Source organism: Lampris incognitus, chromosome 5, assembly GCF_029633865.1.
Source record: "Lampris incognitus isolate fLamInc1 chromosome 5, fLamInc1.hap2, whole genome shotgun sequence".
Lineage (NCBI taxonomy): Eukaryota > Metazoa > Chordata > Actinopteri > Lampriformes > Lampridae > Lampris > Lampris incognitus.
Window position 1 is genome coordinate 14,593,300 of NC_079215.1, and position 14,869 is coordinate 14,608,168.

At 42.4% G+C, this 14,869-nt stretch overlaps 1 protein-coding gene across 1 annotated transcript in view; it reads left to right on the forward strand.

Moving 5' to 3' along the window:
• Window positions 1–14,813, forward strand: part of si:dkey-27h10.2 (uncharacterized) — a 27,365-nt gene extending 12,552 nt beyond the window's left edge. The window contains exons 2-9 of the mRNA XM_056279770.1: window positions 6,614–6,718; window positions 11,023–11,142; window positions 11,357–11,539; window positions 12,699–12,731; window positions 13,403–13,482; window positions 13,665–13,752; window positions 13,941–14,045; window positions 14,686–14,813. Coding sequence (XP_056135745.1) covers window positions 6,614–6,718; window positions 11,023–11,142; window positions 11,357–11,539; window positions 12,699–12,731; window positions 13,403–13,482; window positions 13,665–13,752; window positions 13,941–14,045; window positions 14,686–14,813 — 842 coding nt within the window. The remainder of the gene's footprint in view (window positions 1–6,613; window positions 6,719–11,022; window positions 11,143–11,356; window positions 11,540–12,698; window positions 12,732–13,402; window positions 13,483–13,664; window positions 13,753–13,940; window positions 14,046–14,685) is intronic.
• The last annotated feature ends 56 nt before the right edge of the window (window positions 14,814–14,869 follow it).

A 14,869-nucleotide genomic window follows, 5' to 3' on the forward strand; every position in this document is an offset into this window, starting at 1 on the left:
ACTACATACTGTTTAGTACGTACGAGTTATGCAGCGTAATGCTACTGTACCATCCTCAGTCGACCACAGGAAGTGACAGCAAGTGAACGGCTCGCGCAAGCTATATCTCCACCACTTAAAGGCGCTGTGACAAGTGAAGATATACAAGTCAGTGGTACGTGTTGTTGTTCATAAAGGCGACATCCAAAATAAGCCTTGTACAACTAACTTGCATTTGAAACGCGGCTGAATTACGATCGCCACAATGTCCGCCATCTTGGTTGAGAATTTTTGGCTGGCGGGGAAACTACCCTCTGTATCTCCATCGTAGCCCGCCATTTTCTGAGGGGACTAGTGTCTAGTCGTTCGACGTTCCAGTGAAAATAGCGCGCATCGAGGCAGGTTTAGTGTAGTACATCTTTCCATACTGTGAACATTTTGACCTAGTATACTAGAAATGGGTGCCATATAGTGTGCTACGGGCTTGATGTGGCTATTCGGACACTTCCGTCGTTGTTTGTTTTAACAGGATTAGCAGCATTTCACATAGTCCAGGGGGGTCGGACTCAAGTGTTCTTAAAATAGATCTGTAACCGAGCACATTTCCGCCCGCTGCGGAATTCGAACCGGGGATGTACTGCACCACGGGGATGTACTGCACCACGGGGCGACGTCGCTAACCGCTCGACCAAAGGGGCCGACGCCCTGCGAGTGTTTTACTAGTTTACAGTAGTCACCCCCTCCCGGAAGCGCGCTCTGCTTCCTTTTTCCCGCGCTCCGAAGAGATTTATGAGAATCTGCGCGCTTCCGGTCACTTCCGGAATCCACCGGTAGTGTTTCCGCCCGCTGCGGGATTCGAACCAGTGTTGTACTGCAGCACGAGGCGACGTCGTTAACCGCTCGACCGGTCAGTGAGTCTTTTAGTAGTTTACAGATCTTAAGAAATGGCCAGATAGCGATAGCATTATGCTAATTATGCTCACCACACTTGGGCTTTTACGAGAGCCATTTTTAAATTCTCATGAATCAAAATAAAGCATTTTGTTTGTCTGGTGGCGGAATAACATCGATGTTTGTCTGGAAAACAATTGGGGAAAAGCTTTTAGGGCAATAAAACTAACAAGTAAATGTTTTAAGCTCGTTCTTCTGGCTAAAGGCCCATTAATTATAGCTCAAATTTGCTAGCTTATGTTCAACAGACATCATAAAGCTCAGCAATCAACGTTAAGCTTAATGTTAAGCATAGTAGGTAAACCTTAAAAGATGTTGAAATAGCAACTTGATTATCCAAAATTAGTTTAAACGAGGCTTACCTTTTCACCACCTTTTCAATGAAACGGTTATAAAACAGATTACATCCTTTCATAACTTTTTATATCTAAGACTGTAGTTGTGAAAAAATTGTGCGTGAGAAGATTTTTTTTTTCTTTTTAAGAAAGTTTTGTGAATCTGGCTCGTGTCAGTGTGAGTCGGTCCAGAGAGCCAGGCCCGCCAGCCCGCCTGCCGTAGGGCCGTTGGTGGCCCACTCCAGAGCCTGCCAGGAACTGGGTGGCAGTTAATACTAATCCCTCTGCTCATTACCTTTGGCATGGGGAAATAAACAGTAATAAATTAACCTTCCAGGGTTGGCGCACACACCCTTACACCAGCCTTTCCACAAAAGTACTGTAATACATTGCCTTGAACACCATCTCTCTCTCTCTCTCTCTCTCTCTCTCTCTCTCTCTCTCTCTCTCTCTCTCTCTCTCTCTCTCTCTCTCTCTCTCTCTCTCTCTCTCTCTCTCTCTCTCTCTCTCTCTCTCTCTCTCTCTCTCTCTCTCTCACACACACACACACAAGATGTAACGTTACAGATGCATACTCCATATACCACTGTTTTTTTTTCATTCTCTAAATGCGCCCGTCTTAATCAGTAGAGCTTGTCATATTTTCTTGCCTTTGTTATGTCAATGGGCAAGGAACGTGTAAGACAACAAATCTTCTTTTCTCTGCTCTTATGCAACTCTCCTATAGCAAAATATATATATATGTATTTTTTTGTTTTGTTTTTACTGTTCCAAAACAATGGCGAAATCTAATGCAAGAGGTAATGTTTTGATGTGGCCAGGCTTTCCTTTTATTTTGATAACTGTTTTACACTAGTTATATATAATTAGTTAAAGAGCCCTTAACAGCAGCTACACTGCCAATAGTTAACGCTGCTGTGTGAGCGCGCTGGCATCTTTCCCTTATTAATGGCGACATCTAGTGGTCAGAATAATAACAGTAAGTGGAGAAAACAGAATGGTACAGTGATAGTAGTTAAACATAAAATAGTCTTTTTGAGACTGCTGTAACACTACCAATTTCTTATAAAACATATCACTGCCATATCTGTATATACGTTTTTTTTGTTTTGTTTTCTCAAGAAAACAAATTAAATCTTTCACATGATTAAGCAAATTCTTTCTTTGTACCGTGCAACAGGGAAGAGTATGAGGACGGATACGATAAACCAAATTAGCTTACTAGTGTCGTGGCAATTATTTAATTCGACTCTGACAGAAATGAGGAATGAGACAAAAATCTCTTACAGTACTGTCACATGATTTTAATATATGTTTATGAACAGACGCATCCAAGCCCAGGTGCTTGAATGTGCCCCGATCAATACAGTACAGTCTCTCTTATAGGGCAGTTGTCTGTTCTTCCCCTCCTTATCTCATGTCTTCCAGCTCTCATCCACCAAGGCCACTTCTGAAATTAGTGTGTGCAGACTTGCTACACTCAGTGAGTCTCCCATACAGCCAACAGTTAACAATAGGCCCTTATTTGTGCACCTGGAGAAGACACTTTATAAGACCGCCTTTGTTCTATTACACATGGACTTGAAGCATCTATCTAAGCAATGTAAGGTCATGCTGAAAGATTAAAAGTAAGCAAACATCAAATATGAATTGGCCCCACACTAGTGTGGGGCCACACCTGAACCTTATAGATAAAATGATGCAGTGAACACATGGCACCACAAGAGTCACAAGGGCAGAGTCACCAAGGTGTTAATCAGTATTTTATTTAAAGAGAGATGGGTACGTCAAGCAAAAAAAGGAATCAATAAAAATAGATTAAACACTATTACCAATAAGAAAGTGTCAAATTGCTATGCGGCCGAGGAGGTTTGTCTTATGCAACATAGGAATAGACCGTTTAAGAAACACTGTTCTCTGATGCTTCCTGCTGTGGCCACAGACAAAGATCCTCTTTCTGTGCTTCCTTTAATGTGCACGCAACACTGACACACTCGGTGAGCAGCACAGTATGTAGTTTCATCAGCATCAGGAGACACAGAGCTAACGGAACTCATAGCAATTGAACGTAATCTGTTCTACCCGCGGCTGCCACCAGACACTTAAAAATGCCGTCAGTCCATCCTTCTATAATAATCGTGGGTAAGACCCTTCGTGTGTGTCTGTTCTGATGAAGTGCACTAGAACAAGCATGGGACGAGTTGTTTCTTTGAAATGAAAACGGTTGAAAAGTTATTGTGTCAGTATGTCTTTGTTTTGGTAAGCATCCTTTGCCCTAAAAAAAAAAAAGAGAGAGAGAGAGAGAGCGAGAGAGAGAAAGAGAGAGAGAGAGAGCGAGAGAGAGAGAGAAAGAGAGAGAGAGAGAGCGAGAGAGAGAGAGAGAGAGGTGTTCATTGCAAAGCTAAAAGCATAGCCGGAGGAGATAAAATTATTTAGATGATGTGATGCTGATAATGACAACATCAAAATAACAGTCTGCATGTGATTGGTGCAAAAGTTAAACTACACCTGAGGTGATTGGTTTTGTTCTGAGTTTGAATCCAGGTGGATTGTTAATGATTACAAACACTTCAGTTACTAACCTGAACAAATCCTTTTACAAATGTATATGTTTGGGTGGCCCCCAGGGTAGACAGTGTGTTGTGTACATCAATAGAGTCTGATAAAATGTATAATTCCTCCACTTTGTTTATCTAATGTCCTTCAAATACCAACATGAAAACAGTGTTGTGTTACACAATCATTTCGTTTGGTGAGGCAATGTAATACTGACAGTGTTGGGGGTAACGCGGTACAAAAGTAACGCGGTACATTAATGGATTACTTTCAGAAGTAACGAAGTATATAGCGCGTTTCTAATAAGATTTCAGTAAGATTACAATTACAATGTCAAGCAACGCGTCACCACCCGAAATACACCAGACATGGACACGGCGTGTGATGTAGTCGGGGTGGAGCGGGTTTTTTGACTGGACCGGCCAGCCAGCGGGCCGGCCCTACAAACGCGAAAGTCCCTTTCAGGTGACCAACGACGGTTCCACCTAGCGGCGACGAACAACGGTCCCTAAAGTTACACGATTGGTCGGTCGACCAAGGACGTCACTGGTAAACATAAGTGGGAGTTTCCTTATTGGCCGTGAACCGGAGCAGCGGTTCGAACGCTAACAAATGTGATGTATTGAAGCTCATGGATACTACTGAGACGCCTCATTGCAAAAAAAAAAAGAAAAGAAAAAAAGAAAAGAAAACACCCAATCCACAAACACCATCGCTAATAGCCACACATAGAGTGAAAATTATTAGCGTCTTAAGAGAGTTGGTGGTAAATGAAGAGCATTTATGAGGGGTGTCACACCCACACTTTCCACTGATCGTGGCAGCAGTGATTGTAGACAGGTAATTATCCATCCATTATCCCAACCGCTTATCCTGCTCTCAGGGTCGCGGGGATGCTGGAGCCTATCCCAGTAGTCACTGGGCTGCGCGCACACACACACACACACACACAATTTAGTACGGCCAATTCACCTGACCTACATGTCTTTGGACTGTGGGAGGAAACCAGAGCACCCGGAGGAAACCCACGCAGGCACGGGGAGAACATGCAAACTCCACACAGAGGATGACCCTGGATGACCCCTAAGGTTGGACTACCCTGGGGCTCGAACTCAGAACCTTCTTGCTGTGAGGCGACCGCGCTAACCACTGCGCCACCGTGCCTCACATAAAAAAATAAATTGGCGCCGTTTAACTGTATAAATAATCACGGTTTGAAAATGCTGTCGAGTACAGCCACTGTTCACCAAACCGATGTCAAAACAGCCGCTTTCCAAATGTAGTGGCGGTCCAGCCATATATATAGACAAGGTTTTAACCTAGACTAGTCTTGTACATCAAGTGTGCATGTGTTGCGTGTGGTTGCCTGACAGCTGTGTTTTCTGAGATTTCAAGTAGGCTACTTTGGAAGATGGGTAAGTTAAGTGGCAAATGCGTTTAACGGTCACTGAATTAATTAACTAGATCGTTTAAACTACATGATTTGGCTACACATTGATTTATTCAAATGTGCAATGAAACCCCCCCCCCCACACACACACAAGATTGCATTGCTGCGTCGCAGTTCCTCTTGTAAAATGAGGCTTTAATCGTTTTTAAACAGATTGTACTCCTGTCGGAGGGCCGTGTAGCCCTGCGCAGAGAAACAAAAAATAAACCAACCCAAAGATAGAGATCAGCAGTGCGGCCTCCGTGGTCAGTGTAGCAGCTTCAAGTTGATTGTAATTGACACTTCTGCTGCAGCAGACGTGTTTTTTTTCTTAAGAATTCAAACACTCAGGGCCACTTCAACCACAGTGCGCCACCAGAAAAGTATCCCCCCCAAGAATTTCCTTTTGATGAAATTCGATGGCTGAGGTGGCTGCAGAGTCTATGTTACTCCCATTACTTTGTTTATCAAAGAAAAGGACAAGAACACAATTTATCAGAATTTGATCCTTTGTCTGCATGCTCATCCCTGTGTCCAAAAAAGCCTAGGCTATTTCATTGTTCTATATCATCACACTATTGTTAATATAAGCGGTTAATATGAGCTGCTTCAGGTCTACAGCTTCATTAGGCTATACAATAATGCCCAAGACTGGGTTTGTAATGAACTGCAATAAACTTGAGCTGGGCTTTGAGTACCCGCTATTAAACTAAATTATCCTCTTCCATTTTATAATGCCTACTCATACGTCTACGGTTATTTTGGTTAAAGTAAGTACTGTAATCAGTAACACACTACTCTACACAGACAGTAATATTGTAAAGTAATTAATTACTTTCACATGAAAGTAATTAATTACTTACACATTAAGAATGTGTAATCCATTACATTTTGAAAGTAACTTGCCCAAAACTGATAAACAGAGTTCCTACAAACTGAAGCGTTTGTTATGCATCATTACAGTGGTGCTTTGCGTTCAATGTAATTTGTAAAGTAATTAGTTTGAAATTATTTAACCCTTGTGTTTGGATCAAAATGACCCATTTTGAATAACAACTATGGGCCATAAATATTGTTCATATCGTTGACAACTGAAATGAAGGTAATATATATTGAGTACTTTTGAATAAATTCTACATTTGGATTGGTATAAAATCCAAAACTGACTTGAGTCAATGTGACCAGTGAACAGTACATCCATTGCTAATTAGTGAACAGAGGTTGAAGGTTCATGACATAAGGTTGGGCTTCATCAGATCAAATTGGGATGTATTGTACATCTGAAAAATACCTTTTAAACATCTTTGTAAACTCCTAGTAGACAGATTTATGGGTATTAACACCATTCTTTCTTTTCTTTCAGGTCTTGTTATGTCCTCTGTCATGGCCAAAATGGACCAAAATGGTTTTTCCACAAACCCCCTAATCAATGCCACCACTGAAGTAACTCCAGGGTATACATTAAAAGGTATGTATGTGTGTATATATATATATATTTATATTTAAAAAATGATCAGATTTATTGCATGAGTTTGAGAACCATGCTTTGGGTTGAAGGTGCCAAAAAGTGCCCTCCCTTAGAGAACGACATTTAGAATCATCGCAAAGTTCACAAAGATTTTAATTTTCCTGGTTGATCACGTCAGTCATTTTCTGCCTCTCTCTATGAGTGACTTTTTGTCAATGTGACCCAGCCACTGGGGGTGCACAAGTCAGTGTATTCTCAGTGCCGGTCCAAAGCCCGGATAAATGAGGAGGATTGTGTCAGGAAGGGCATCCAGTGTAAAACCTTTGCCAAATCAAATATGTGGATCATAAATAAGATTTCCATACCGGACTGGTCAAGGCCCGGGTTACCAACGACTGCCGCTGGTACTGTTGACCAGCAGGGTATCAGTGGAAACTATGCTACTGTTGGGCGAAGGAGAGAGGGGAGAGGCATGTCCAGAGGCAGCGGGCGAGGAGGAAGAGTGAGAGTGTGGAGGTGAGAGTGAGAACTTTGAATGTTGGCACTATGACTGGTAAAGGGAAAGAGCTGGCTGATATGATGGAGAGAAGGAAGGTAGATATACTGTGTGTGCAAGAGACCAGGGGGAAGGGGAGTAAGGCCAGAAGCATCGGAGGTGGTTTCAAACTCTTCTACCGTGGAAGGAGAAATTGGGTAGGGGTAATTCTGAAGGGAGAGTATGTCAAGAGTGTGTTGGGGGTGAAGAGAGTGTGGGACAGAATGATGAGTATGAAGCTGGAAATTGAAGGTGTGATGATGAATGTTATCAGCGCATATGCCCCACAAGTTGGGTGTGAGATGGAAGAGAAAGAAGAATTATGCTGTGGGTTGGATGAAATGGTGGAGACGGTATCCAAAGGAGGAGAGAGTGCTGATTGGAGCGGACTTCAATGGGCATGTTGGTGAAGGGAACAGCGGTGATGAGGAGGTGATGGGCAGGTATGGTGCCCAGGAGAGGAATTTGGAGGGACAGATGATGGTGGATTTTGGGAAAAGGATGGAAATGGCTGTGGTGAATGCATATTTCAATAGAGGGAGGAACACAGGGTTATGTATAAGAGTGGAGGACAGTACACACAGGTGGGCAATATCTTATGCAGGAGGCACGATCTGAAAGGGATTGGGGACTGCAAGTTGGTCACAGGGGAGAATGTCGCTAAGCAACATTAGATGGTGGTTTGTGGGATGTTTTTGGAGACCGAGAAGATGAAGAGAGCGAAGACAGAGCCAAGGATCAAAGAGTGGAAGTTGAAGAAGGAAGACTGTTGTGTGGAGTTCAGGGAGGAGTTAAGACAGGCACTGACTGGGTGGTAGTGAAGAGTTGCCGTTTGGCTAGGCAACCTCTGCAGAACTAGTGAGGGAGACAGCTAGGAAGGTACTTGGTGTGTCATCTGGACAGAAGAAGGAAGACAAGGAGACTTGGTGGTGGAATGAGGGAGTACAGTAAAGTATATAGAGGAAGAGGTTGGCAAAGAAGAAGTGGGATAGTCAGAGAGATTAAAAAATAGGAGTACAAGGAGATGCGGCGTAAATTAAAGAGAGAGGTGTCGAAGGAAAAGGAAAAGGCATATGGCAAGTTGTATGACAGGATGGGGACTAAGGAAGGGGAAAAGGACTTGTACCAATTGGCAAGACAGAGGAACCGAGCTGGGAAGGATGTGCAGCAGGTTAGAGCAATGAAGGATTGAGATGGAAAAGTGCTGACAAGCAAGGAAAGTGTGTTGAGAAGGTGGAAGAAGTACTTTGAGGGGCTGGTGAATGAAGAAAATGAGAGAGAAGGCGATGTGGGGATAGTGACTCAGGAAGTGCGGTGGATTAGTAAGGAGAAAGTGAGGGCAGCTATGAAGAGGATGAAGAGTGGAAAGGCGGTTGGTCCAGCTGACATACTTGCGGAGGCATGGAGGTGTTTAGGAGAGATTGCAGTGGAGTTTTTAACTAGATTGCTTAACACAATCTTGGAAAGGGAGAGAATGCCTGAGGCTTGGAAAAGAAGCATACTGGTACTGATTTTCAAGAATAAGGGTGATGTGCAGAGCTGTAGTAACTACAGAGGTACAAAGTTGATCAGCCACAGCATGAAGTTATGGGAAAGAGTTGTGGAAGCTAGGTTAAGAGGAGCGGTGATGATTAGTGAGCATCAGTATGGTTTCATGCCACGAAAGATCATTACAGATGTGATGTTTGCTTTTGGAATGTTGATGGAGAAGTATAGAGAAGGTTAGATGAGTTACATTGTGTCTTTGTGGATTTAGAGAGAGTATATGACAGGGTGCTGAGAGAGGTGTGGTATTGTATGAGGAAGTTGGGAGTGGCAGAGAAGTATATAAGAGTTGTGCAGGATATGTACGAGGGCAGTTTGACAGTGGTGAGGTGTGCGGTAGGAATGACGGATGGGTTCAAGGTGGAGGTGGGGATTACATCAAGGATGAGCTCTTAGCCCTTTCTTGTTTGCAATGGTGATGGACAGGTTGACGGACGAGATCAGGCAGGAGTCTCCATGGATGATGATGTTCGCGGATGACATTGTGATCTGTCGCGAGAGTAGGGAGCAGGTTGAGCAGAGCCCAGAGAGGTGGAGATGTGCACTGGAGAGAAGAGGAATGAAAGTCAGTCGGAGCAAGACAGAATATATATGCATGAATGAGAGGGAGGACAGCGGAATGGTGAGGATGCAAGGAGTAGAGGTGATGAAAGTGTATGAGTTTAAATACTTGGGGTCAACTGTTCAAAGTAACAGGGAGTGCGGAAGGAAGGTAAAGAAGAGAGTGCAGGCAGGGTGGAATGAGTTGAGAAGAGTACCAGGAGTTATTTGCGACAGAAAGGTACCAGTAAGAGTTAAAGGGAAGGTTTACAAGATGGTGGTGAGACCAGCTATGTTTTATGGTTTGGAGATGATGGCACTGGCGAAAAGAGAGGAGGTGGAGCTGGAGCTGGCAGAGCTGAAGATGCTAACGTTTTCGTTGGGAGTGACGAAGGACGGGATTAGGAGCGAGTATATTAGAGGGACAGCTCAGGTTGGACGGTTTGGAGACAAAGCAAGAGACACAAGATCGAGATGATTTGGACATGTGTGGAGGAGAGATGCTGAGTATGGAGCTGCCAGGCAAGAGGAAAAGAGGAAGACTAAGGAGGTTTATGGATGTGGTGAGGGAGGACATGCAGGTGGCTGGGGTGACAGAGGAAGATGCAGAGGATAGGAAGCGATGGAAACGGATGATCCACTGTGGCGACCCCTAACAGGAGTAGCTGAAAGTAGTCGTAGTAGTAACTTGAGCTGTGTTTCAAGTACCCACTGTTAAACTACATTATCCCCTTCCATAAAATGGAAGAGGATAATGTTTGGACACCAAGAAGATAATGTTTCCTCCACACATTTGGACATATGTGGAGGAGAGGTGCTGGGTATATTGGGAGAAGGATTCTTAATATGGAGCTGCCAAGGAAGAGGAAAAGAGGAAGGCAAAAGAGGAGGTTTATGCATGTGGTGAGGGAGGACATGCAGGTGGCTGGTGTGACAGAAGAAGCTACAGAGGACAGGAAGAAATGGAAACGGATGATCCGCTGTGGCGACCCCTAACAGGAGCAGCCAAAAGTAGTACTAGTAGTAGATCCTCTTCCATTTTATACTGCCTAGTCATACTTCTGCGGTCATTTTGGGGAAAGTAACGCAAAAGTACTGCAATCAGTAACGCATTACTCTACATAGACAGCAATATTGTAAAGTAACTCATTACTTTGAAATGAAAATAACTAGTAATATGTAATCCATTACATTTTCAAAGTAACTTGCCCAACTCTGATTACTGATCTGTCTGTCTTCAGACTCAACAATAAGCAGCTCCTACAAAATGAAATGTTTGCTATCCATCATTACAGTACAGTAATGTAGCCTAATTCATTTGAAATTATTTAACCCTTGTGTTGTGTTAGAGTCAAAATGACCCATTTTGAATAACAGCTATGGGCCATAAATATTGTTCATGTCGATGACAACTGAAATGAAGCCAAGCTTTATTGAGCACTTTTGAATAAATTCTACATTTAGATTGGTATAAAATTCAAAACTGGCTTGAGTCAGTATGGCCAGCAAACAGTACATCCATTGCTAATTAGTGAACAGAGGTTGAAGGTTCATGACTTAAGGTTGGGCTTCGTTAGATCTAATTGGGATGTATTGTACATCTGCAAAATACCTTTTAAAAATCTTTGTAATCTCCTAGTGGACAGATTTATGGGTATTAACACCATCCTCTCTTTTCTTTCAGGTCTTGTTATGTCCTCTGTCATGGCACAAGAGCAGACAAGAGAGGGAGACCAAAATAGATTTTCCACCAAACCCCAAATCAATGCCACCACTGAAACGAATCAAACCTATAAATTCACAGGTATAAAAGATCAGATTTATCGCATGAGTTTGAGAACAATGCTTGTGGGTTAAAGGCGCATGAAAAGTGCCCTCACTTAGAGAACGACATTTAGAATCACCACAAAGTTCACAAAAATTTTGATTTTCCTGATTGATCACGTCCGTCGTTTTCTGCCTCTGCGATTGACTTTTTGAGTAAATTATCTAATTGTTTGGACTTGAACCCTTTACAGCTCCAATGGATCAAAACCAATCTGCTCAAAGTAGTATGTCAACAACAAATATTGCCGTGAGTAGCAGCACCAGTCCATCGGGCCCATCGCCGACCATGCCTACCTTAGGTAGCATCTTCTCAGTCAGAAGTACAGCACCTCGTCTCTTTCCAACCAAATTACCAAAGACCAATAAGACAACAGGTGAGTTGAGCATTGTAAAGTTGGACTCTAAATGAGCTGATTCCCTTATTAAGTCAGAATTAGTGGTTTCAGCATGTGTGGACAGATTTGAATCCCTTGCATTGGTGCATCCCTTGGTGCACAAAAAATGTTGCATTATCATCAGCATACATTGTTTCATATTAAATACAGTGGCATAAATTTCAGGGCCTAACTTTGTGAGATCTGTAAGTGAACTACATTAACACATTTGTGGGTCATGGGTCATCCTATGAGAAAAGCAACCCAGAAGTTACTTTTTTTCTCCACTGCCCACAAGTGGGTTTTTACTCTTTGAAAATATATATACAGAAGTTGGTTACTATAGCATAAGCTAGTTAGTTTTAGGTTCCAAAGTAGATCAAAATAAATACAATCACTGCTTTCCATTGCAGGCACTGGTAAAAACAAAGATTTCCTCAGGGGAACATCTAAAACAAAAGAAGCATTTTGAGCAGGAGTATTGATATAAATACATTTTTCGTGCATTTTAAATTGATGGTTTATAATAAATGGGGCAGCACAGTAGTCCAGTGGTTAGCACTGTTGTCTCACAGCAAGAAGGTCTTGGGTTCGAACCCCAGCCCATCCCAGGTCCTTTCTGTGTGGAGTTTGCATGTTCTCCCCATGTCTGCGTGAGTTTCCTCCAGGTGCACCGGTTTCCTCCCACCATCAAAGACATGCATGTTAGGGTTAATACTCCTGTCTGTGCCCCTAAGCAAGGCAGTGGAAAGAAGAACTGGAGTTGGTCCCTGGGTGCTGCAGCTGCCCACTGCTCCTAGCATAGGATGGGTTAAATGCAGAAAACGAATTCAGTTGTATATATGTAAAATGATAAAGTGTCTTCTTCTTACAATAATGCTAATAAACAGTAGTAATAACTGTAGTAGATAATAAAAATTACGGTTGTTCAAGATCAAAAAATGAGCTTGAATAATCCATGGGATTTAACACTTCACAATTGTAAAGAGGTAACAGGTTATTTTAAAAGTGCTTAAAATATAATGGATTGCATTTTAAGAAAAGCCATCCTAATTCTCATTAGTTTGAATGAGTGATGAATGAGTATTTACATTTGTGCATCATTTTTTGTTGAGAAAGAAATGTTTAATCTTTTATTCTGTTGCCATCGTTACCACAGTCGCACCAAGACCCCAAAGTGACGACAGTACTGGTAAGACACCTTTAAATGCTACCAGGTATATTGAACATAGATTCACACCAGAGTGCATGCATTTTTGGACTATGCCATAACCTTTGGCCCCATAAAAAAGTTTAAATCTGGACTGAAATGGAAACATTGATGTCCCCTAGTCTCATTTATTACTTTTATCGTCGTGCTATTTGTATTATTACTTTCTACTGTAAAAAAAAAATACAAGTATAAAGGTAAAATAGAGCCCTCTATTTTTCTCTTTTTAAAGAACTCCGCCTAGTTCAGATCTCAGCTTATCTTATGCTGATGATACTATCAGGAGCACACATTTACATACAGCCAATCAGACCCCCCCCCCCCACCTCCAACGCCTGCTTGTATTTAACAAGCAAATGTGAGCTCATGAATATTAATGAGGACGAGACCACTCCCTTACATTGCTTGAGAATATTGAAAACAGTTATGGATAAGGATATAAAAAAAACCACAATATTTGCCGTTTACAAAAGTTGTTTTTTTTTTCCTTTTTGCTGAACGTTGTATGTGTTCCAAGATTTTTTGACATGAAAAGTCAAATCTGATTGCTGATTTAGGTTCATCTTTAAATGTGTACGGGAAAATATTCAAAAATAATGCAAATAGTTGTTGTCTTTAGCTTTAAATTAATGAAGTTCGTTACTACTCCCAAGGCTTTATCATCGTGATTGTGATCAGCCTGGCCGTTATTTTGCTTATAGTAGCCTGCTGCGTGACAAATCGGAAAGCAAAGGTGAGTGTTCTTTACCCCCTATACACACATGCCAATACAACCACTTGTAATCTCAAAGTTAGTGCAATGTGTGTGTGTGTGTGTGTGTGTGTGTGTGTGTGTGTGTGTGTGTGTGTGTGTGTGTGTGTGTGTGTGTGTGTGTGTGAGAGAGAGAGACTTCTAATTTTATGTTTTTCCTGCAGATGTACTCTGTTGACTTCAGCTCTAGACAGGACGATGTGCAGATCCCTCTGAGCACCGTGCGACCTGATGGGCCCAAAGCTCAGGATGGTCAGTCAAAATACATACAATTACACCAACAACCATAGCCAGTATTACAAGAGAGAACCTCTCTGTGTGTCATCAGAGCTGATGGCATGTTTCTGTTGTTACGGAAATCTGTGCAAGCTGGACATCTGCAGTGTGAAGCCCAACTCTAGCCCAAATGGCCTGTACATGAAAGTGCACTTATTCTTCAGGGGTGAAGACCTTTGACAGTGTGGAAATTGATGACGATGAGCCCAAAGTCACTAAAGATGTGGAAAATGTTGAGGCAACTGTTGAGGCAAAGGAGGAGGAGAAAGGTAAGAACCAAATTTGGATGGCGACTCATACTCAACTTTCTTTGTGTGTGTGTGTGTGTGTGTGTGTGTGTGTGTGTGTGTGTGTGTGTGTGTGTGTGTGTGTGTGTGTGTGTGTGTGTGTGTTATAGGAGGAAGAGAACAGAATATTTTTTCGAGTGGTGTAAGTCAAGCTGTGGATTTGAGGTTTCTCATCAAAGAGTGGGCACGACCTCGCTTCCTATTGTGCAAGATCCGTTAGATTGACTAAAAGGAAGTACATAAGAGCTCAGGGGACAAGAGTATTGCAATACCATCACACTCTTACAAGAAAAGGGTAGGCGGTAAAAACAACACAAAAAAGGAAAACAATACAGGTTGCCTGGCTTCCTTCCCCACAGGCATTATACACCAACATCGCCCGAATAAAGAGGAAAAAAAGCATAGGTGCTTCAGTTACATGTTGTATTTGAATATAAAATCACGGGGTATTACAAAGTGTTTTTCTGACATCTTGGGCACATTCTGTCCTCAACATGGGGTGGAAAAGTCACAAATATTACCGTACCATTCACTAGACTCATCTAAACAGTGCATGTGTGCAACTCATCCAACCGGCAAATCTTGGAATGTCTTGGAATGAAAATGTGTGAACAATTTACAGAAGAAGTGTGTGCTCAGTTCGCCCTTGCCAAAGTGGGAGAATTTTCAAAGTTAGTGTGTAATACTGAAGTTTACCACAGGGTGGAAATGGAAGTCAAGCTGTGTGCCGTGGTTACACTGGAACCATGACCCATGACCTTTTAGGGCCCGCTACATTATGCCCATTGAGGAGGTTGCAAGACATG